Raw genomic sequence first — 24,696 nt, forward strand, 5'->3', positions numbered from 1 at the left:
TGATAACAAAAAAAAAACTTTATTCATAACAATTGCGCTTGACAAGAACAACAGGTTGGCTGTGCACAACAGTGTCCATCTGCATAGTTTAATCACAACTCTGTAATACTTAAATATAGATTTTACTGTATAATCTAAGGAGCATTTAAGTACCTTAGGCTCAGACCTGTTCTGTCCTATACATCCAGTATTTTTATTAGATAGCATGTTATCTGAATAAATCCAATAATATTACAACTCTTGAAAATCAGTCAAATAATTTATAGAATTGTTCTCATTTAATGTTCTTGTTCCCACACAAACCGAAATGCATCAAATGCAAGATATTCTTCATCACACAAAATAAAAGCGAGGCAGGAAAATATGCAAGTCCGCCCTGGTGTAGTGCTTAATGATGAGTGAGAAATAAACCAATATACACCAATTATTCATTTTTTCAAAATACATCATTTTATGTACACCATTGCAGAGGTAAAAGAAAAGACAGTTCCCGCTTCTGTGTCGTGGGGTGAAGGGTTCGGGAGAACTCAACAGGATAAGCTACTCCTGGAAGAAAGAAAACACAATATTTCATCCATGTGCTCTACATACATTTACATATTATATCACACTGAAATGTGCAGGATTTTGCTCACAGTAGATGATAGATCGTCGGGGGATTCAAGGCACTGCTATGGACCGCTCTCTCCTTCCATTTCAACAATCCCACTAAAAGTTGGTGCTTCACCCTCTGCTCCCTGTAGAACGGAGTCTTTGTCACTGTCTTTGTTTTCCTCATCCTGCAACATTGCAAAAGAGAAAAGATGTCACTGAGGACTAACTGTGCCAGAGAATATAAAGAGGAAACAGAAAAAGGACACCAAAGCTGCATGTATTTTTAGAGCTAATAAAACAACTATATAGGCCCAACAAAAGTAAGTGCAGTATTTCTGTCACGGCTACAGAGACTTCACATCATATCATGATCTCTTGGACAATGTGAACTATTTTCTGATTTGCACAGACTATGTACAATTTTGGACAAACCATATCAACAAGCTTTGCATTTGAGATTGTTTTTTAGATCCAAGATGTCTTGTGCAAAAAGTACTGGGACATCACAACACTGTGTATATTCAGGATTACCTTTGGCATGCACTAGAGTTATTCCTGTCAAAATATAATGCACATAAATAATCAAAGATTGTAGGTACTCAGGATACAATATCAACTCTGAGTATTAAAATTTAAAAAAAAGAAAAAATTGATCAAATGGCAATACGAAGCAAGGCAGTGTTAGAACTATCTTAGAATGATCTTTAATGCCTAAAGAAATTCTTACTTGGACAAATGTAAAATGAATACAATGTGTAATAGGAAACATCATGATAATCATAATTTAGTCATACAAAAAAAAAATCCAATTATTTTTCTCTTCTTTTTTCTAACAAAGAATTGTGGATTACAGTGCAGTCTGCCCTCACAACTGCAGGTTCTTCCCTGAAGCTCAGACAGCAAGAGGATACACATCCTTCCTCATTAGGTCTATTCTGTGTGGAATACTCTGCACGGATAACGAAAAATAAGTGAAGTGGCTGAATTGTTGTTTAGTGATCTATTGTCCGCTGACTGTGTCCCACATCTGTGTAACACCACAAAAAAGTGTTCGGATCAGCAAATGCAGTGTGATCTTCTACTCAAATTAAATGTATGATATGCTGTCAGAACTAACCTTGAGCTGAGACGATCCTTTTGTCTCTACGGCTGCCGAGCGATTTGTAATCGGAGAGATCGGTGGCGACTGAGGTGACTTTGGTCCATGGGATACGGACTTGCTCCTTTTCACTGCAGAGGTCACTGCCTGAGCAAAGCGGGACGGGGTTACAGGGGCATAGGGCCTGGGGGCTGCGAAGCTTCTCAATTTTTCCAAGCTCAGCCCCAAACGTGGCTCTTTACATGGCAAACTGCTTTGCCTTGTCATACGCATGATGGCAGCATTCTTGTCTTCCCCTTTCGGGCTCAGCTGGACGTTGCTGGTCCCCGTCGTCTCCTCTTGACACTGCACAGGAGGTGAGGGAGGAGGGGGCAGTGACACTGCTCTGTCTACACCTCCCGGAGCCTCCCTCTGGCCATAGCCAGGACTGGTACTCAATCTTTTCTCTGCTGCTGAAGTTACATAATACCCAGGTGTTTTTTTATGCTGTGCCAAGCGGAAAGAACCGGGCTTAGGTTTAGTTGCGGGTGGAATTTTCATCTCCTTGACCTCTGTTGGTGAACCCGTTTGAGACGCCCCATTAGCAAGGGATGAGATCTTTTCAGGGGAAGGAGTAGATTCAGGTGCACCTCCATTAACAGTGTCTTGGGCAGTAGCAGTGCTAGTCAGTAAGTCTTCCCTGGGTGCAGTCGGGTGCAGCTCGCCTTTTTCCTTTGAGTCCGCCGACTGGTCCCTTGGTGCTGTGCTCTCCTCCAGCTGAAGAGAACCAATATCAAGTCCCTCTTCTGGGGCTGGGGGGGGTGCCTCCAGTGTCAGAGCAACTTCAAAATATCTCAGCTTCTCCAGAGATTTCTGAGGCACGATGGTATACGTTGTCATCCCCACCTTGGGGATGTAGTCCCTTGTCAGCTCATTGGAAGGCTTGGGCTTTGGCTCAGAGTCTGTGGCATAAATATTTGCTGCCTTCGTTGCGGCAGGGGCACTTGGTTCTGACTCCTGACGCGATGAGGTCTCCGGGATGTGGGATAAGGCGCGTTTCTCGAGGTCAGTCAGGTCCAGCTCCTCCGTCAAAGTGGCCATTTCTTGCTTCCCCGATGATTCGCCCGGGGGCGGGTCAGCTGCAGAGGGAACTTCCTCTGTGTGTGGTGGTGGAGGTGGAGGGAACGGTGTGAAATCGGTTTGCACTTCAGCATCCCCTCCAGCGGGGCGTGATGTGCTGATGGCCACCGGGCTCTCCAACCTGTCAGCCTGCTCCCCGAGGGTTTCAGTGTTTGCCTGAACGGAGGCCTGTGCTTCTGCCTCCTGCATCACAGGCGGAGAGACGCTGACGGCTTCAGTGCGGCCATCACCCTCAACACTTTGAGCCGTAGACTCTTCACAGATTGGCTGTTGGATTACAGTTTCAACTCTACCTGGACCATCGTCTATGAGGAAAATAAAATCATTTAAAATTGTTTTCTCAGGAGATAATTCATGCATATTGATGAAAAAGATTGATATGTATGAGTGTGTGCAATTTTGTAGAGGCTTAATTGATTTTACGGGGACTATCGGGCCTTGTCGGGGGTCTGCGCCATTGTCTGAGGGCCATTCTAATCTTAACAATGCTACAAAGTGCTTTAATAAGAAGAACACCAGGCAGATAAAATGACGGTAACATAATGGAACATGAATAGATAAATATAGAACAATAAAATATGTAAGATCATATAATATATAGGTTCAGTTTATACTATATACTTGTAGGAATCTTCACATCTGCATAATGGAAACGTAAATACCACTTTAACCCAAGAGCAAACTCACTTGTATCTGCCAGCTCAGATGAGTCTGTGTCAGCCGTTGTCGTCACATCACTGAGTGGTGCAGGATTATCCACTGTGCTCTGCAGTTGACTGTAAAAATAATGTAAAAAAATAAAAGAATTGCCAATGCTAATGAATGAAAAACAACGGGGCGCAGCCTTGAGAAGTCGTACTACAGTTCGTACTTGCCATCTGAGGACAGATCACGAGTCTGATCTTCCTCACTGCCCTCCATCGGCACTGGGCCCGGTATCTCAGTATCTGCGGCCGGAGACTGCAGCGAAACATCGGCGGAGGCACTGAGGCTGCCGTCCTCTCCCTGGGTATCACTAGCGGTTGCAGAAATTACCGGGGGAGTCGTCTCCTCCTGCTCCATAATCTCCTCCAGTGTGTTGGCAGCTGCACCTCCTGTAAAACATCATCATGAAGGATACCAGTTAAAAACAGGTCACATTAACCAAAATAGCATTAAAACCGCGGATCAGTCGAGTGTCTCAGATCACATGCATCTGAAAATGTTTTCAAATTCTTAGCTCGGTCTGCAAAAGTTTTAAAGTTTGAAAACTGTTTTAAGTTATTATATTTGTTTTGTTTGATAATGTTTTCCCATCTTAAGCATGAGAAACTAAGCGTCTAAGACAAGTTGGCTTAGACTTTGCCTTTCACATATGAAGAACGCAGCATGAGATGGTCCAGGTCAGATGTGTTCATTACAACATGTCTGGAGTGCTCATGTGGTGGGGGGGAGGCTGAGTAGAACACATGCAGGAGGCAGGATATGATCTAACACATCGACACCAGCATATTGGCCCTTCTCACCAAAAGCTCTCCAATCTCATCGTCTTCCGAGGTTGACATATTCATCGGTGTCTGTCGAATTTTCACGAGGGAGCTGACAGGGGAAACTCTGGAGAATGTCTGGAGCAACTGACTCAGACATTTGCGTTCTCACATAGAGAGAATATCCAGAGTCTGAAAGCAGCTATAGAGTATCATACACATTCACCCTTTCTAATAAGAAACAAATGAATTCTCCTTTAGAATCTTTTTCTCTTTTTCCCTCTCGTCGGGCTCTAAACACTTCGGGGAAGTGCATCACAGAGGAGCAGGGAGCAGCAAAAGGAATTTCAAGGCTACTTAAACAAAACTCAGTGTTCTCAGCCTCTGAACTCTACATGTACTGAGCCACAGTGGTGCTGTTAGGGAAACAGCACAGGAAGTGATCTCTCACTGTGGAACTGTGGACGCAGAGGGAGAACAGAGATAGTGGTGTACACAGGCAGAACGGAGTTGTGAAACCCTTACGATTACATTTTCTAATAATATGCTGCTATGGTTGATTTGGAGCTGAGATTGTTTCTGATCACACAACAAGAATAAACTCATAAAGAAAACATGCAAAAGAGAGATAAAGAAAACTGTGATATCGATCCTGGATATATTTACAGGACGCTAGTTAAAGTTAATGGTGCTTAAAGCAACTGAAAATCTAAATAAGGGCGCTTTATCTGTGGTATATACATCTAGATCTTGCTGCCCTATTTTACTGAAAAAGAAAAGAGGAAGTACATTTTTTATCATTAAAGAATAAAAGATTGTTTTTTGTCAAACCTCGGTTTAAATATTTCTTAATATTCATTGTTTTCTCTTTAAAATTCTCTGTTTGCAGGATGGGTGGTGTTTACCTCTCAGAACAATACAGTGAGGGTCTGATGTGTCTATACAATCACAGGAAAGTATGTCAAAGCAAGTTAATTATAAACATCAGAGGAAAAGTTCCAAAGAATTCAGACCCGAGAGTAAAATTGGAAAGTAGTAAAAACAAACTTCTCAGGAACAGTATTCTTTGTTATTATAGAGGTTTGGGATTTTAGGCAGTAGAGAGAACATGCTGACAGAGCTGCTGCAGCACTAAGTCTTATTTGTGGAAGCAGATCCTATAGCGCTAAACAAAAAGCCTATTTAGATGAATACTCTTCCATGCTCTCACCATCAACATAAAGTTCCCATGACCATGTCTCCTATGTCACGGGGGCTTAATGAAGCACTACACTACAGCGGCCACTAGGAGGCACAAGAGTCAAATCAAATGAAAAAGCTGTGGGCTGCAAACTCTGACCAGGACAGTCATGGAGGTTACAGTGCACATGACAAAAATACCAGACAATCTATTTCATATTCCACTCAGCAGTGACATGTTTGAAAAGAAGAACCAACTGAGTGAGTGGTCATAGAAACCCACAGGAAACGCTGAGTAAGAATGTAAACAAAGACAAACCTTGCACATTTTCATCGAGAGGAACCGTCTCTGGGACGACAGCACTCAGGGATGAGGGGGGCGGGGGGGCCTTGCGTTTGGTTCTCTTCAGGGAAGACTCCGCCGAAGACCCCCGACTTAAACCAGCCGCCTGTGTGACAGCATTCACTTTAGGTACAATCGATGCAGCAAAACATAGAAATTCTGTGACTGTGGTTCTACCATTTATGTTGCAAGTTATGGCTGGTGAGTTTTCAGAGCTCAATTTTCAGTCCACTCACCAGGTCACCGTCCACTTGAGTGTTGGGTTCAGAGTTGATTCTCCGGCGGGCGCTGAGGTCCGAGGCGCCGCTCTGAAAAGCAAACATCGGAGGCAGGGGTGCACGTCTCTTCTTTGGCCCGTCGGTGGGGCTCATGGGAGAGCTGAGCGGAGACGTGTTGGTGCTGGGTAAGGCCATGCTGAGAGGTCGGGGCTTACTCACGAGCACCGGAGAAGCCGGGGCACTGGCCGTTGTGGCCTTTGAAAGAGCAAACATCCAATCAGAGCAATGATAAAGAGGACAAACACCAAAGTGCACGCTAACCAATGGCAAACCAAAGTAAAGAAACCTCCCTCTGAAGGTTACTCTCTAAAACATCAGTATCTTTGCATAATCGATGCACCAAAAAGTACCTGGTCAGAGTTTTTCTTGCTCTTTCTAAACTTGCTGAAGAGGCCTTTGTTTTCTTTCTCCTTCTGATTTTTAGCCTTGCCGGGCATGACCATTCCTAAGGAAAAAATGATAAGATATCATTAGTTGGAAATACGACAGGTCTCTTGATATCAATCATAGAGTTTGCAAACAGAACTACCTGTATGAGTTGGTGAGGCTGGACACACAGGAGAACCAGGTATGCCTGCAGAAACAACAGGCATGAGACTTTGTACAGAACCAGTGGTGTGTGTAGTACAGCAATAACACACAATAAAGCTGCTTTCAGACATGCACATTCTCCACATGGGCTGGATGTGTGAACGCAAATGTCCGAGTGAGAGCCTCTGGACTTTGTGTGGACTTTCTCTGCCTGGCCTCCTTGTAAAAGTCCAGAGGAGCCGATGTGAGAAGGCAGCAGGAGATCAGCCGAAGGGTTCACCCTGAGCAAGTGGGGGGGGGTTGATGACGATTTTAACATGCAACGGATAAAAAATGAAAAAACGAAAAGAAACAACAATATCAGGATGAAAAAAATGGAGCCATACACTTAGAGGACGCCGACAAAGATGACAAGAGAGTTTTGGGGGATAAGAGCAGACGCGGGTGTCGATGTCCTGTAAACAAAAACACGTGATCTCCGCAGCGGAAACAATGCGTGACTTCCTGCTTCTGCCTGAATTTTCCACGAGTTTCAGTGTTTCAGCTGCGTTGTTCATGTGTGAAAGGCAACCTCCGGAGAAAGTGTGGGGGCAATTCTGAGAGTTCATATCTGATAACGGCTTAAGTGAGCTGACGAGGTATTGGTATGTAATGTAACTGTACATTATCACTCACCTTTTGTGTCTCTTGCATAAACCTCCCTTAATGCATAGTCATTAAGAGAACTGGTCAAGTCCAGCGGCGCAAGTGATTGGACATCTCTCAACAGAACTGTGGTCTCCGGGGCAAATTCACATTTCTCACATATCGCTGGTAACAGCTCGACCAAGGGAACTCTGGGATTAACTCGCAGTATTGTTTTCTGGGTCTTCCTGTAGTTTATCACCATCCGAACTGTTGCCTGGAGAACAGAAAATGTTCCACTCAACATACACAGCAAAAAGAAGCAGTGGGAATAAGTGCTAGCGTGGTGTCCAAAGTGTTTAACGTACCTCAGGCATTTGAGGACTTGTCTTCTTATTTTTATCTTCACCTTTAGGTTTAAGTATAATCTTTTCTGCATCTAAAGTTCCTATGAGAGCGTTGGGCTTGAGCTTGATGTTGTTCCTGTTGGCGGTGACCAACTCTAAGGTGTGGCTCGATGGGTTCAGGTGATACGTTGCACAAAGCGTCACCAGTAGATCCATTAGGGGTTTGCTGAAAGACACAGAGGGAATAAAATAAGCATTTCTAGGCCATAAGAGGGCCGTAGTGTGGTGAAAGTGAGTTACACATTGTAAAATATAACACACAAGAAAAAATACAAATGATTTGAAATTTTTGATTCCTCATTAAATGTTGAACGACATCAAATAATCACTTCCTTTGATTTTTAGGACAGTTGTTGGTTAATTTGGAGAAAAGTCCACTGGTTTCATGGGTTGGTACATTCATTCATTTAGATTTAAAGAAACCATGCACAATATGTGGAAACAACATAAAGCGAAATTTACAGTAAGCTAACAGTGGCAACAGTAGACGCATGAGTCTTTGCTGAAATGGATAATACAGTTAAAACGCAATGCCTTAAACTTAATCCTCAAAATAAAGCGTTAAATCAGTTGTGCAGGGCAGCTTTAGAGGGAGAAAAGAAGGCGAAGAATTCAGTGCTTAATCCTTTCGTATCGGATTGGGCTCAGTCGTTTCTCAAGAGGGCTGAGCTGCAAAAGATACCTGTGAAAGAGTGTTTGTAAACAGTGTGCATTGTGATGCAGACAATCATATCTTGAGTAAACTCTGTTGATGGAAAGTCGACTCCCAGAAGGACACGCAGACCTTGTTCTGAAATGAATGACTTATATACGCTATGTAAAATTCTATTATGAGAAAATCTAAAACAGATAATTGGTTCATTCTCATGTAATTTGATGAGATAATAAAAATAAAGTAATAATGAAATCCATTCTGCTCCATGAATGCATATCAATTTAAACCACACATTCAAGGACTCCACCTATCTGACTCAATGTGACTTTATGTGATGACATCAGCGTCATTGCGTAATGTTTAAACTGTGAACTAGTGCAGTTCCTGTTCCCCCTAATCCTGCCTGTTTGGAATGGCCTGTTTGCTTGGCCTGTGGTGATGCTGGTTGCAGTTCTGTAAAAGTGACCTGCATGACTCAGTCCATATGGAACCACTGAACGCCACCACCACCACCGACTCAGTAGGCAAAACCCTTAGAGAATCAGTTGTTGACTTCCAGCCACAGCTGCTACAGAGCGCTGGTGGCCAGTTTATTCAAAATTAATTAATATTGAATGTATTTTGTCTCCAAAACCCACCAAATTTGACACTGCACATCCTTGAGCCATTAACAATACATGTGCCAAGCGTGAAGCCAAGTAGATGAACGGTCTGTTCAGTCTATACAAATACACAATGGTGTTTTTGCCAAATTTTCACTCAAAAAGAATCATCCTTTATGTGCAAATTCAGCAAAAGAGTTGCATATATGCCACTATCTGCATTTAAAATGTAGTGCGTGATTTTACTGTACCTGCCATGGACTGTGGTCATCTTTTCTATTCCACCAGGCAAAACCACAACCAGAGAGAGGTCCTTATCAATGAGGTTCTCTTTCTGGTCCATGGTTAAATGAGGGTTTCCTGGGTACCACTGAGAGAAACCTGGGGAATCCAGATCCTTTAGTCCTGGCGGGGACGGTGCCTTGCTTTTGGTCGACACCCTGCATTCAGGAAAAGAAAGAGTAAATTATTCTCATTTGCTTCAGGATTTCACGGCCCAGGCACACTCAACAGTTTCAAGATGACTGGGTATGGTTTTCCACTTGTGTGCATGTGTGTGTTCGTTTTTTCAAAAATGCTTTCTGCTCCTTCAGACAATAACCTGATTGAAAATCCAAAGTGCAGCAGACAGCATGAAAGGAATCCTTTTTTCCTCCCTCAGGTTTTAGACGGCAGTGAAGCTACTACATGAAAGAACTCGAGTCCGCTTTACAAACAGGTCACAAGACGACCCAGTGGACACATTTACTCACCGAGCCTGAAGAAATGGCTGCGAACGGACGGACATGTGAGAGAGAGCGACGAATAATGCGGCGCAAGATAGAAATTTCTCATTTCATACGGTTTGTCTGGGCCTGGCATTAATGGAAACTGTGTCAATAAAGTGTGGGAGAGAGAGCAGGAGCAGTCATGTGAGAGTTACGGACTCTCATATGATGCAAAAAAAAGAAAGACATAGGCTAATCGTTTTTATTGACTGTACCACTGACTCCATTTGTTGCCAAGATTTTCTATCAGCTGTGAGACAGTAACACATAGTAATTGTGTGAAATAATAACACCTTTCACATAATGCTCCTGAGAAGTGGCGAACAATAAAACCTGCTGACGGCAAACAACACATTGTTTTCATTTGAACGGAGGCCGTCATTACAATGTTGGAAGATTAGCTGTGAGCCATTTTGTTTTGTGTCGCCACTCACTTGGCATGAAAAGCTGCAGATGCTGGGATAAAAAAAAAAATACTAAGTAAACACAAGATTACATCAACTCAGCAGATGCCACGCTATCGTACTGTAACGCCATCAAGTCGCGCAGTGAGCCGAGGTATCGACGACTTCAGAAACATTAAGTCAGTGTTTGCGGACCCGCAGTGGCCTGAAGTTCAGCCTGTGAAGTCTCACGTGGGGGCACTGCTCATTCAAACAAAGGAATCCGAGCAATGCAAGGTCACAGGCTCTGATGAGGCACGTCTAGCAAAGGATTATTAGTCCTGCTACGGGGACGGCTGTCCTTAATCACTGGACACACACAAACACACATTGTTGTGTTTCATTCAGAGGTACCATATTCTTCAGATATGTTATAAAAAGCAGAATTACATCAGCACAGCCTCTGAGGTCACAACGTACATCGCACACAAAAGTCTCAGTCATGACTGTTGAGATTGCTATTTGCAAGGTGTAGCTATTCAAATGTGTTAACTGGAACCACGTTATGCGAATAATTAATTAATTGGAGCTGTGAATATACTGCACTAATAATATGACTGTGTGGGACTAAATACCGCCGTGAGAGGGAATGCATAATAATATAAATACAAGTCCTTCATTCCGAGTGCCTTAAGTATTCGTAACTCCATAAAGTGACGTCCATTCCACAGAGAAGCCATGAAAAGAACATTTCCGTGTACACTTGTATAACATAGGACGACATGGTGAATATCCCTTGTATGTCTTCAACACAACCACCAGCAGATGTCAGGGATCATCAGCGGATGTGTTTCAGCCTTTTAATCACAAGATGCCCTCCTCTGAGTCAGGCCTGCCACAGGCTGATCCGACCTGGGTGTGTGTCCCTAACAACTTGGGGCCCAGTTGGGATCTTTCCACCTGATCCAGGGCCGATGACTGCACAGTCTGCTGTCTGTGAGGTTTCTTTCATGGTCTGTTGCAACCCTGTGCACGTGCCTGTTTTAATAACAGCCCACTGTTGTTTGTATGTTGTTTGTGTCTGTCACTGTGGTTCGGTTTTACGATTGTCTGTCCTCATGTTGTTGCTTGTTTATTGAGCTGAAATAAATTTTCCACTTTGGCGGACAACAGCGTTCTATTCTATTCTTTTCTATTCTATTCCCCATTGAAAGGTGCAATTACATAATCAAATTTCCTGTAATTCTGCAGCAGTTAAAAAGAATAACAACGAGGACTGAAGTGTGAAAAGATATGTTGACAAAAACATCTTTTAACTTTGTGGGGTTAGTGTTCAGTGAGCCATGCAGCCATCACAGACTCAGGTGGCTATAGCATGTTATTGCTATGGTAGCTATTGCTATAACCACTAGCGATAATATGTTATTGGTACACTGTTAACCAAGACCTTAAAGACTTAGCATGTGTGTGAAATCATTCACTATTTACAATATACTGTATTTGCCATCTTGAATTTGTTGGCAAGAGTTATACTTCTCTTATAAAATGAAATATGCCACAGTCACAAACAGAACAACTATCACAGTGTTCACTGCTTCACAGTTTCACACAAAGGATCAGTCTCATGTAAGTAATATTGCTTTAATGCGTTATCGTCTTGTATTCTTTTAACAACTGCTCTGAAATCCATGAAGTCGAGTCCGAGGTCAGCCAGTATCGTCCAAGGTACAACAGGACGATACTCAGTAATTTGAGACATCGCAAGAAGAGCTGAGGCAGCAGCCGAAAAACATCAAGCAGTGAGAAGATGGACGCAGCAGAAACACACTTGTTTGCTGTTCATCTTTGAGCCAGGAAAAATAAAGCCACCATCCAGGAACCAGCATCATTCTGCTGTGTGAACTGTAACGAGCTGGAATCTGTCTCAGAAAATATAATGAGAGGAACATATGCCAAGTTCACCCACGACCTGGTTACTCAGGACAGGATTGGGTTGCACCAGCTATTCCTTAATTCACTACGTCATCTATGTGTTTACGTACAAAGTCATTCATAGGTTCTAAATGATTACTAACTACTTCCAAAGTAGCTATCCCCTAAATCAGATTGTACCAGAAATACCTAAGCATCGCTACGAAGACTTTGCTTCCCTTGGTTTCTTTTCTGGCAAACAACTTAAAAACACAAAAAATCTTTCTGAATGTTTTTAGAAATACCCTTTACGCTTTCCACTGTCTCGCTAACATGGAGTCCCGAGGAAAGAGGTCTACACGATCTTCTCTCAACAAAATGGTTGTCAGTAATAACCATAGGCTGATGGGTGTAAAGATGGATGATGTGACTGCTCCCCAGAAGTTAAGCCAAAGTGTTATCTACCACCTTGTGGCTGGCTGCAGTATAGCTTATGAATCTCGCATCCTCCATGTTAATACATGGGACATGGACCAAATTTCTAAGTCAATTTTTCTCACAGATGGTTTCGGCCATTTTAGCTACTTCTCATCACACTAATGTATGTTCAAGTTTTAATTTTTCCAGTAAGTTTGGTTTATAATAAGTTATTTCATGCTAAAAGTCAAGATTGACAGCTGAGAATGACGATGGCAGTGTTCTTATCTGGGATAATTTATCTTATAAGAGTCTATGGTAGTAACTAGTTAGGATTCTTAACATGCTAATATTTGTGTGAGATGATTTTTTCCAAATTTAGATTTTGTACATCCGTTTTTGAAATGCACAGCACACAGACATACTAATAGACATGAATTAATTAATTTACATCAAAACTATGGGTGCATGTCATTCTAAACAAGGACAAAACTTCACAACACATCAGTATAATGCCATGAAAGTAACAGATGCTGCATGATGCCTGAGACGTGTGTTCTCGTGTCTGTAATTGGATTAAAAAAAAATTATAAATTGGATTAGCTAGATTTTGTTTTCGTTTCCTTCTTTAATCAGCTTTGTACTACACGTGTTTGATCTGGATGACATTATGAGAAATTAACTATCTGTCCGTCCTCATTTCCACCCAATAACCCAGTGAAACCTGTTGCAGTGAGCTGCTGGATTATAAAGGGGAGACTTCAGAGGGAAGAAGGAGAAGGCTGCAAACTGATGCTGTATTGATAAATCTATTTTAAACCTTTTAAGATATGTATTAGGCCATGTATTTTATATTATGTTGTTTATCTAAAGACTGTAGTTCTCCTGTTAGCAGCTAGTATGTGAAACAAAGGGATTTACTAAGGATTATCAATCAACTAAAATGACTCCCACAGTTTTGATGACATGTTAGAGCTGGTGATGAGATATTTGCATTTCAATATGTTGCAATGATTAGATTAACAAATGATCAAATCATTTTGTCCTCCAACTGTTTGGACTATGGTGATTAAATGCAGTCTGAAGTCTGTTGATAGTCTTTTGCATTGACATATTACATTTTATATACAATATAAAAATGACCATAAAACTGACTAAATATCACTCAATATAGCACATGTAAGCTGTGCCTCAAATTGCTTCACCTGGAGAAAATCTGAACATCCCAAAAACTAAATAAGTCATGTCAGTATTCCCATGATATTTGCTGTCTATATTCATTGTCCCCATCACACATACTAAGATTGACACACAACTCAAATTTCCACTTCACATAGAACTGCATGATGAAACAGGCTGATTTACATAACATCTGTGGAGTACGCAGATGCAGAGCAGGGTGGTACTTCCCCCCTGGGTCCAAACATTTAGCCCCCTGGGGGATTGAAAAACAGATAAACTGTCCGCATGTTGTTAATTTTATCCAACAATATCGTTTACTACTGTGGGATGCCACAGAAACTGTGACACCGCCACCTCTAGGAACCAGCAGTGGTGTTTTAACACATTTAAGGCTTGTGAATAATAAAAAGTCGACCTCTACAGGCAGTTTAGAAGGGTATAGAGATATAAGGGAGTGTGAGATAAATAATACTAAACAGATAAGAAATTGTTGATGTGAAACCAGCATGATGACCATGAATTCCCTGCAGAGCAAGTAAACAGAGAGACTAGTTAAAACAGACATTTACTCTGTGGTCTCCACTGGGTACAAAGTCCCAGTTTCATGAATCTGGCTCTTTATTTGGCAATGGGATCATAACCTTTTCTTTTTCCACACATTGTGACAAACGGTCTAAAACTGGACCTTGTAAGTAGATTTATTTAGATTTGATCCGGTTCTTATATGATTAGCTATGAATGGAAATAAAAAATGGTCACTGTGAACAATTAATATATTAACATGGGGAAAAAATGCACAACCCCCACGCCTCAGGTTCAGGGTCAGCCCAGTTTATACAGCTGTGTCATCAGTGATTTCATCAAGACACCTCGAGGCTGTGACAGACACAGACACACAGGCTGGTTTGTTTTGGGCTTCCAGGCCTGTATGTTTTTGTTTTTTTCAGAAGCCCAGAATGTGTTGCTGAATGTGAGGAGACGTGTTGAAGCTTGACTGTGCTGATGCCTCGTTCACCGGGTTTCCCTGGGAGGTCTGACACTCACAAACAAGCCGATTCAATAGCACAGGACCCGTTCGTGACAGGCCTGATCACAGGCTACAAGGAAATAACAGGCCTGCTGTCGATCTGCCATTTACTGTTTCACCGTACGATGTTTATGTGAACTTCACTGGTGCAAACAAATGGACTCAAATATCCAAATTAACACTGCAAACTACTGATGGCTTCCTGTGATGGATTTAACAAAAGCCATTAATCGATTTGTGAGTTGAATATGTGCGTCAGTTCAAACAGATGTCTGGTGGTGTGCCACACACCTGACAAAAACGTGCTACACAGCTTGAAACAGTTGAGAAAAGCCTGCAAGTCTCCAAAAGTTCAGATACGCCCGGTAAGAGTTCCGCTAAATCTTTACTGATGAGCCTCAAAATGATAAAGGAAAGCAGAAGCAAAGGCCTGCAGAAGATCCAGATGCTACATCTCGTGTAAAAATACTTGAAATGCTTATGTGTGAAACAGACAGAATGACAGCAGGAGAGGGGGGAGGGTTGAAAGAATGGTGGAAATACAATACTGTCCTTTCTTAAAGTAATCAAAAATGAATTTCTCTGAATTCATTTAGACCTTATTCCAGCTGGCATGACTTTTACCAGAAACATCTCAGTCACTTCTGTTTGCTTTTCTCCACCCAATCCATTAAATTCCCTTCAGGCAAAGTCCTTGATCAAACATAACAATGATCAAGTGGGAGCAGCCCAGAGAAGAAACCGGACCAAAGCACTGGTAGAAACTTCCCTCTGAGGGTCTGGGGATTATGCAGAATGCCTACTGCGGTATGTTAGCAGCTGCTGAGCAGCAGGACGGCCCCTTAGGGATTTCTGATTCATGATGGCTTCATGTACCAAAACAACAAACAAGATTCCAACAAGGGTCCTTCTGCCCAGGCACACATTCTGACAACACCAAGATTATTCTAAGAAACGAGAGCAACAATTCAATGCTCCGGCGACCAAAGCACACGACTGCACAGGCAGCGGTGCACTGGCTGGCTGTACAGTCAAATGTACAGGTTCAAACATGCCAGAGTGCAGCAGGTCCAACACACCCTCCTCTTCAAGTCAAAACACATGCCACGGTCATATTAAACTGTCTCTATGATAAGAATGAAAGTGCAAGAATGTATTTGACGGTGCTGTCTGACACTTTCAGAGGAGTTCAGTGCTGTGTTAAGATAATCCTATAGACATAACAATGAGAAGCAGATACGTGGAGAGCAGGTGTGACAGACCTGCTTTTCCTCTCACTTTGCCAACCCTCCATTCCACGCTCTCTTACCTCTCTGTCTGACGCCGTCTCCGCTCAAATCATTTCCATGCTGCTGCGATTGTCTCCCATGAGAACTCAGACAGACTAAACAGTATCAGTGTAGGTTTAAAAAAAATTCAAAAAAAATGGCCCACCTTTAATGCCACACCCAAGCTGTGACATCAGAAATATGTCTCCCCTGAAACAAATCCGGTCGGCCCCCTCGCTGCGTCTCTGAGAGCTCCGGCGCTGTCGGTAGCTACCTCCCCCTGAGGTCATGAGCAGAAAGGTAAGCAGCTTTGCCTCCCTGTGCAGACATGAACCTGTGGGTGGGGCCAGAGGAGCAACAGTGAAAGCCACACTGTGTGAGCTCTCGTTGGTTAAACGACTGGTGTAGATAGGCTGAGTGATCATGATGTGTTTTAATCATGAGTGGAGGAGAATTAAAAAGGTGTCCCTTATCTCCATTAGTGTCCTCTCGAATCCTGCCACTCCCTAATTTAATCAGATAATTCTCCTCTATTTACTTTTCACAATGAAATGCAATGAGAAACTCTGCCAACTTTTCAGAACCACACCTTAGTTCTACACAACTGACTCACTTCCAAACCATGTAAGAGGACTTGTTAGTTGAGCATAACAACGCCAATAGTGTTTCAAACTAACAGAGGCATGAAACTCAACTTCCTGACAGTCGGCCCTTCCTCCATTTGAACACTGACGGGCCTCACGTTTGTTTGGTGATGATTTGATCATTGTTCCTCACTTCAAGGCATAAAACTATCTGATCGATAATCAGCCATGACTCCAGATAACACTGTTCCACTAGGAATATGACAAATGACACAAAAGCTGCGACTACAACAATATCCTGATGTCAACACAGATATTCATGAAGAAGTCCGGATGCTTTTTTCAATAAGAGCTGTCAAAAGAGGCCGTCAGCACCTGGCACTCAACAGATCCTGGCCGAGAAAGCAGATGTTTTCATTGTTAATTTAATCAACAGATTGAAATATAAAAATAAATAAAAACTCAGTCTACAATGGGGAAACGTATAAGTTGCTGATGAAATAAGCAGTCATCTTAAATTCAATCAAGCTGCACCAAATTTCACACACAATTATAGATATCAGTTCCCTAAACACGCCAGATTATTTTTCATCAAGTGAATTATTCTCTGAGAAATCAAGGAAAATGCTCTATCTCACAATGTTAAAAAACCTGGCTCCGCCCCTGGATATGACTTAAACTGAATGGATTCCTCCCAGACCCATACCAAGTGCTTCCACCAAGTTTAATGTTAATCAATTCAGTTGTTTTTTGAGGAATCTTGCTTACAAACAAACCAACCAAGAAAACAAAAGGGACAGGGGTGAGAACATAACCTCACTGGCGGAGGAAATAACGGGGCTACCCCAGCAGATTCTTTTCCGACCCGGCCTTCATTACTCTCCCCATTTCACGCTTACTGAAGAAAATAAATGAGGAATAACATGTGCATACAGGCCTGTTTTAGCTGCATATACATACTTTGTGTACTTTAAATATTCAGTGAATGAACAGTTTTATCTCTGCTTCCTTTGCTTTGAAAAGATTATTACAAACCCAAGCTGTGACTTTGGCTTTGAGCCTCATTAGGAGCCTATTGTGACTTTCCTATGATCACAAAGCACCCGATTAAAAATGTAAAAAATAAAGTTTCAAACTTATTGTCTGGAACTCTATGACTTCCACTATGAATATTGTTTTCCTGCAAATGTCATTGAAGCGCTTGATAAAATCAAGTCGGCTTTGTCCAGCAGACTGTTCAGTGCCTGATACGGAAGCAATAACTTTGACTTTCCATTGTGAAATAAGTCAGCGGCCCTACACTTTCACTTAAGAATGTGCGCCCTGCTCTGCAAACAACCACAGAATACCTTCACTGATAAGGAGGTTAAGTGGCGAGCGCGGAGATGTCGGTGTGAGGGAGCGGGAAGGAGGAGTTAAGAAGTTAGACTGGTGGTGGTGGTGGTAGTGGGGGGGGGGGGGGGGGGGGGGGGTGTCCCCTGAGAGAAGACAAAACATGGGGCCACAGAGCCACAGCTGGTAATTTGATGAGAAGTCACTCAGAGCAAACTTGTTTTTTTAAAGAGGGTCTGGAAAGGCCATTAGCATCATGGTGTAAACTGTGTGGGGTGAGGGGAGATTAGGGGGGGGGGGGGGGGGGGGACACAGGGACCCGATGAGAACTTCCCACTTCCGTTGTGTACTGTTTATTATTGCAGGGCAAAACAAAAAACTTTTTCCCACGGTGTTTTCCAGCACAGGCCTGGTTCAACTCAAATCCCCTGAGTGTCCTCAACACCAACAGGCAGCATTCGGAGAAATCTCGGTGCCAGTCAGTATTTTCATGATCCAGCTCATTTTCACTGCGTTACGTATTCCCTGTGGAGCCCACGCTTGCACTCTAGTGTCTGATACTACAGCAGAGGCAGAGTAAGATCTCAGCCCACTGTGACCTCCAGCCAGTTGGGTAATGAGATCTAAGATTAGAGCCGAGCGATGCATCGGTTGGCCGATAAAATCTGCTGATATCACAGATGCACGGGTACCAGTGTTTGTTCCCTGATATGCGCAGAATGTATGTTTTGGTGCCTGTTGATGCAGGAATAAAACATTTTCCATTCAACAAACATGTCAAGAAGGTAAAAGTTTGGTAAATGCTGGTTTTGTACATTATAGTCCTGTAAAGCTTGCAGAGAAAAGATAAGGTAATTACCCCGCTAACCTCTCAGACTGACCAGATGTGTGTTTTTTTTCTTTAAGATAAACTGTCCCCCCTTTGAGTCATAATTATAACTATCACACTGCATTCTTTCATCTGAAACAATGCAGTATTGTCTGCAGCAGGAAATCTTTCAAAAGGCATGCTCTCCATCAGATCGTATGAACTGAGGTTCCTGATGTCTGATTCTGCACTGAAACGGCCACATCCAGTGTCTTCCATCATTGTTCGGTGTAAACCAAATATTCAGAGTTGCACAACCCTTGAGCTGTGGAACACAAAAAGAAAACTCCACATTTTGTCTTATTTGTCACTGGGGTTACACCCATTTCTCACATGCAAGAACAACATCCGTCCGTCCTGATCTTTTAAAGTCGTGGTCAGAGGAGGAGCTTCTACGTCTTTCCTCCAACTTTCCCTCTGATGAAAAAAAAAGGCCTGACTGAGCTATTTATGACCTAAATTTACAAGTTTGTGTATTTCTACTCAACCAGATTCTGCAGTTTAATCCAAAAGTAGCACCTCAGAGTCATAGTACATTATGAAATACAGCTGCAATAGAAACAAAGAGACTGGACCTTTAATGCAAAGTTGCTTCACGCACCAATATGCTTGCATAATAACGACGGTTCATGATGAGACAGTATTAACCGACGCTACATTCACCACAGAACCCACGTGCACAAGCTTCTGGGTGAATGAGAGAGCGCCACCAACAGATTCAAAGGTGTACACTTCCCCATCTTGTGCCTGGTTAGTGTAAGCTTGGCTCCGTGATTTGTCATCCGTTGGATAATTGCTATACAGCTTGTCAACGTCTCGTTAAACAAAGCCGCAGTTTACTCAGCCAGTGCCAGACGTGAGGGGCCCAGGCCTTTTCGACACGTCCAGTATCTCATCTGAACAAGACAAACACTGATAATAAAGGTCAAGCAAAACAAGGCAATTTGTTTCTTTGTCACGTAAAATGTCTGAATGTTATTGGAGATAAATAAAAGTTCCCATTGAGCGCGCACAAAGGTCGTATTCATGTTGGCTCGTATTAGACAGGCTGAGAGTGGGAGGCGTCCAACTGTTGTGCCCTGGAAGAGCGCATAACAGAAACAATGAGGGGCCAAGTCCTCCAGTCTGTTTAGTCAGTGTACAGACAGAATCTGTGCAGCCAATCTGTTTAAATATGCCGCTGTGCACAACACTCTCATATACAAACACTTATTAGTTATGTCTAATTTAGAGATATGAAGGAAATGACTGTAAATGCCAACACGCTGCGTTTCATAATGTTCATAACTGTCCAGTGAGGAGTATTCACTGGTATTTACGGTCAGTGCGTTGGTTTCAGTGTGGCAACAAAGACCAGCCATTCTTCGCCCCCCCACCCCTTCCCCTTTTTGTTTGCCATTTTGTCTGTTTTAGCCCCGTGAAGCAGAAATGATCCACCAGCTCATCAACAGGCCGAGCTTAACTCTGATTTTCCTTTCTGCCTTATTGCATCTATAGTGGGTGGGTATGTTTGAATGACATCTTTCATCTTGCTTTTTGGCCCCAGATGATGTGAGTAGGCTCTGTGAAGGCAGCATGCTGTGGACCACATTAAGTCTCCTTCTGAATGAAGACAGCTTTGTTGTCTCGGAGCATAATCGCAAGGAGGAATACTGAAATATGCTTCAGTCCACTCAAAGCCCTGGATTCTCATTTTCAATCTTCATCGTTCCTGTTTCCACTCCATCGTGCCCATCTTCTTCAGCTATCTCAAGTCCGGCCAGTCAATCTCGCCATGAGTTTCATCTGTGGCCTCATGTGAGCAGCTGTGCCCTTGGACTGCCTGCATGTCGGGGAAACAGCTGTGGGGATTCACGATACCTTAACTAATTCCACATTGTGCCCTGAGGAAAGCCAGCCATGTGAGATCATGGTTTAAGGTGTGTCCAATTTAGCAGGGCTCCGAGCTCCAAGCCGTGCACTGTTAGAATACAAACGAAGGAAGACTTGTGCGTCTTGATACATTTACAGAGACAAAAATAGAAACTAGAATGCCACTCAGTAGAGTTCATACCTCCACCAAGGCCCAACATTCCTCTTGTGAAACCACATTTGAATTCACAAGATCTGGATCTTTATTTGGATCTGCACAAAATTGTACGTACAGGTAAATATTAGTCCCTTAAGCATGTGGGTTCTTTTTAAATCAAGATCCATAAAGTTATTGGCATCTTCCTTAGTTCATGACCAACCCCTCCACAAAATATCATGAAAATCCATATTATATGTTTTGCACAATCCTGCTAACCAACAAACAAGAAGTGCGCTCTCATAATGACGTGTCAGATCTCTCACTTGGGACTTTGCTCAATTAGCCTTGCGCAGTGCTAAGGTCCCTAAAGTTGTTAGCATCCTCGCAGACAGTCAGACCTCATAGTTTCAGATGCAGTTGTGCACGTACACGCAGGTGTCATGCAATGCAGTTCTCTCTCTCTCTCTCTCCCCCTCGAGAATCGGTCTTTTACTTTGTGTACCTGTCACTCGGTACGTGGTTGTGACAGTGGCGTTCAGGGTGCGTCCATGTGAATCCTCGCTATCCCTTTAAAGTTAATGAATTCTGTGGCAAACAAAGACATTTATTTGATTAATTATTTATTTATTCGAATCTGCCAACATTTTTTTGTTATTTCCTGACCCGTACTGCATCCTTCCACCAAGTTTTGTGGTATCTGTCCTGTCGTGTTGGCGTAATACGGCTAAACTAAAACACAACCTCCTTGGCGGAGGTAAATGCTTTTACAATTAAGGTTCTGATTGAAGTAAAACCAAATTCTATGAGGTCACAAGGAAAGCTTTGTATATATGACTGCATTTGAAAAAGTGAGCGGCTGCAGCTCCAAATATAACATATATTGGCTCCACATATAAGAAGCCACAAATAAGACTGGGAACATGTGTCTTCACCCACACCCCAGCAGCTTATGGAAGAGTGTGGTTTACTTAAAACAGTCAGACCACAGAGTGATTTAGGTAGTCTGCTGCTCGCCGCTGCCAGGGAGTGTGGCCACGCTCCCAGATTACAAAATACTTATGAAATATGACTGCGAGCAACACCAGGAGGGTGTGTGTGTGTTTTTTTGTGTACTGAATGCTAGTTTTTTTTTTCCACAAAAGGAAAATTTTATTATGCAGGGCAGGGGTGGAAACTTCACTCTCATGGAATCCTGGATTGGAAACTATCATATGTTTGAATTCTCACCTCTAATTAAAATCTCAAAAACTCGGTAGATCTCTCCTGAATGCCAAAGTAGTGACTGTAGATTAAAGAAAAAAAGAAGTCTGGAAACTCACTCCCCTTTTTTTTTTTAAATGATTCCAACCACTGGAATAAAAGCAGCTGACATCATCTCTAAACTCGTGAACCAAAACTGATGGGAAATTCCATTGTGTCATATATTCACAGCACTTTTTTCGTATTTTCACAGTGAACGCTCTGACTATTGGGCATGACAAATGAGTGCTTTATAGAATATCGGTTTCAGGTCCAGCAGATGCAAGACTTCCTCAGAGAAACGGAAAAGATGGTCCTGCCCAATCACAGAGACAGAGGAGGTTGAATGTTTTGCCTGCAGAATACTTCCCATGACCTCTACATATGGTCAAGGCAATTTCTCAGTTAAAAAAAAAAAAGAAAAATCAGAGCAGGAAATGAGCAGAGTTCAAAGGTTGGAAACGTCTGCAACAACTGTGACTTTGCTGCGTTTGGACTGGGTGAAAGGAATGTGTTGAAATTGTGTGTGTGCAAATGCCTCTATATTTACAAAGGTGGCATTATGCTCGTGCCTTAAATTGTGTGTTTTCCACACTGGGTCTTTCCTTCTGATCGACGCTCGCGGAGAGATGTACTTGATTTTGTGGTGCGATGTGTACATTGAAAAAAAACGGACAATTTCTGGGCCATCCTTACTACTTGAGCTGTTTTTTAAATTTACATTTTTTTATATTTGACTCAGTTATTCAGAGCGGGGGAAATGTGCCTTTTGCTTTCAGCCTCCACATGTTTGGAATGAGCTGCAAGACATCCTAAACTTATTGAATCATTACCCTCTCTTGGCCCATTTGAAAATCTTTTAAAGTCAAGTTTTCTATAAGTTTTCATGGAACATGTGCTTTATATTTTCCTTAATTCATTTTAGCCACTGATTGCTATATATGTTTCTATGTATGTTCTCTGGTTTTAATCTGTTTGCTGTGTTTTTAGTATGTTTCTGTGTGTTTATTTTGTCCCTTCTTTTATTTATATTTGAAACTCTATCATGGAGGTTGTGTTTTCGTCTGCATTTGTTTGTTTGTTTGTTTGTTTGTTTGTTTGTGAGCACGATAATGTAAAAACTACTAAACCAATGACATTTTGTGGAGGGGTGGAGCAAGACCCAAGGAGGAATCCATTAAAGGTTGGATTCCTTTTACGTGAGCATTTTTCCACTTTTTGATTTGTCAGAGAACGACTCGTGGATCGTGATGAGAAGAACCCAGCATGTTTACGGGACTGCTACTTATGAGTGTGTGCAATTTAGTGCAGATCTAAATGAAAACACTGGACGTGGTGAATTTAAATGTGGTTTCATGAGGGAACTGTTTGGCCAAGATAAGGTTCTAGTTTACTTCAGTGCTGCCCAGTGACAGAACCTTCCTGTTTAAAATAAAGGATGGATACAAAATAAAATAACCTATTTAGGCCTCTAACAGTATAAAAGGCTCCTGGACTCACATGCTCCCATTAGTTCTTCTTGATTTTCCCTGTGATAAAATAAACAGAGAAGGCAGCAGCTGCTGATCCATATGACAGATACACTGAACATACCTCAGAGCTGAGCTCCGCGGATGGGGCAGGGATCCGTGATCATCCATGACGAAACTCATAGGTTTAACAAAATCCCTCGGACTAAAAACACATACAAACACAAAGGCACAGGTCATTTCCAGCAGCAGCAGCTCACATACTGAATGTTGTGCAGGTTAGTCTGAGCTGATGCGAACACCGACACTGAAATGTGGGCGAATCCCTCATGAGATCATCTTCTCTAGTCTCCACATCAACAGATTGCTCTTCTCCTTCTCACTAGACATCGAATGATTCGTCTCTTACCATGAATGCAGTTGGTTGTCGATGCAGTTGTCCACTTCCATCAGTGTTCAAACCGGCAGGGCGAGTTGTGTTGTGGAGCCCTTTGCGCACACATTGTGTTTGGATAAATGATCCATATTTCCGTTTAAGTCCTCTGTCTTTACGCCTTTACGCAGCGCATTGCAGTGTGGTGTAGTGTGTCTCTTTGTCTGTGTGCTCCTCCTGACTCTGAACCCCACAGTCCAACACATCTAAATCATTTCCCTCCTCACATGATCGTACACAACTTTTTTCCCTCGGTGCATCCGAGACTGAGATCTGGAGAAGTGGGGGCGTCTCTCTCTCTCTCTCTCTCTCTCTCTCTGTGATCCGCTCACTTTACCTTCCCTGCGGAGGATCCTGAGGAAACTGCACGGAGCCCATGTTCACGTAACACAATCATATCTGGACTAACAACACAAAAAGATCGTTGGTTTGTTGAGTAATAAGCTGCACACAAAAACACACCAGCGCTTCTTGTTGTTGTTTTCAACTTCCTTTTAACAAGTGTTTCATTTGTCTGCAGTGACACCGTGTGGTCAAACATGGGAACTACAAATCCCCCCTCCCCATAAATATCAACACCAAAAATACAATTTAAACATTTCAACTTACAATTAATATTCAAAATCTTAGATCAGTGATGTAATATTTTTGATATATTTTGATATAGTCCTTTGAGAACTCCCTTGTAATATTTGTACTACCACTAGTCTGAATTACTTACCTTCTCAATCATTCATTCTATTCAGTAATATATTGTATTTCAGTTTCTAATTTATATTTTAGGTGTATATTTTATTATATTTTATTTTATTACTTTATTTTTATTCTATATATTTTATTTTAGTTTTTGTGTTCTATATTTTTCTTTTTTTTTCTTGTGTGGTTTTCTTTCTAAATATTTCTGAGCA

The 24,696-nt window shown here is 42.3% G+C and overlaps 1 protein-coding gene across 4 annotated transcripts; it reads right to left on the bottom strand.

The window, feature by feature from the left end:
- On the bottom strand, positions 1–24,252 carry cobll1b (cordon-bleu WH2 repeat protein-like 1b). 4 transcript variants are annotated; one of them, XM_034573914.1, is made up of 15 exons: positions 23,765–24,248; positions 23,480–23,560; positions 9,149–9,337; positions 7,602–7,806; positions 7,285–7,510; positions 6,608–6,652; positions 6,429–6,523; positions 6,037–6,273; positions 5,777–5,906; positions 3,684–3,906; positions 3,500–3,588; positions 2,416–3,117; positions 1,712–2,385; positions 636–779; positions 1–546 (listed from the first exon to the last, which is right to left on the bottom strand). In XM_034573914.1, exons 1-14 carry the CDS (start codon positions 23,803–23,805, stop codon positions 672–674), a joined length of 3,045 nt encoding a protein of 1,014 aa, XP_034429805.1. In that variant the 5' UTR covers positions 23,806–24,248; the 3' UTR covers positions 1–546; positions 636–671. The 4 variants fall into 4 exon arrangements, with proteins under 4 accessions (XP_034429805.1, XP_034429804.1, XP_034429806.1 ...); XM_034573913.1 differs by having other exon boundaries at positions 1,712–3,117; positions 23,765–24,252; XM_034573915.1 differs by lacking the exons at positions 23,480–23,560; positions 23,765–24,248 and adding an exon at positions 16,019–16,172 and having other exon boundaries at positions 1,712–3,117.
- Positions 24,253–24,696: the final 444 nt, after the last annotated feature.

This window comes from Hippoglossus hippoglossus, chromosome 21 (assembly GCF_009819705.1).
Source record: "Hippoglossus hippoglossus isolate fHipHip1 chromosome 21, fHipHip1.pri, whole genome shotgun sequence".
In the NCBI taxonomy this organism is placed as follows: domain Eukaryota; kingdom Metazoa; phylum Chordata; class Actinopteri; order Pleuronectiformes; family Pleuronectidae; genus Hippoglossus; species Hippoglossus hippoglossus.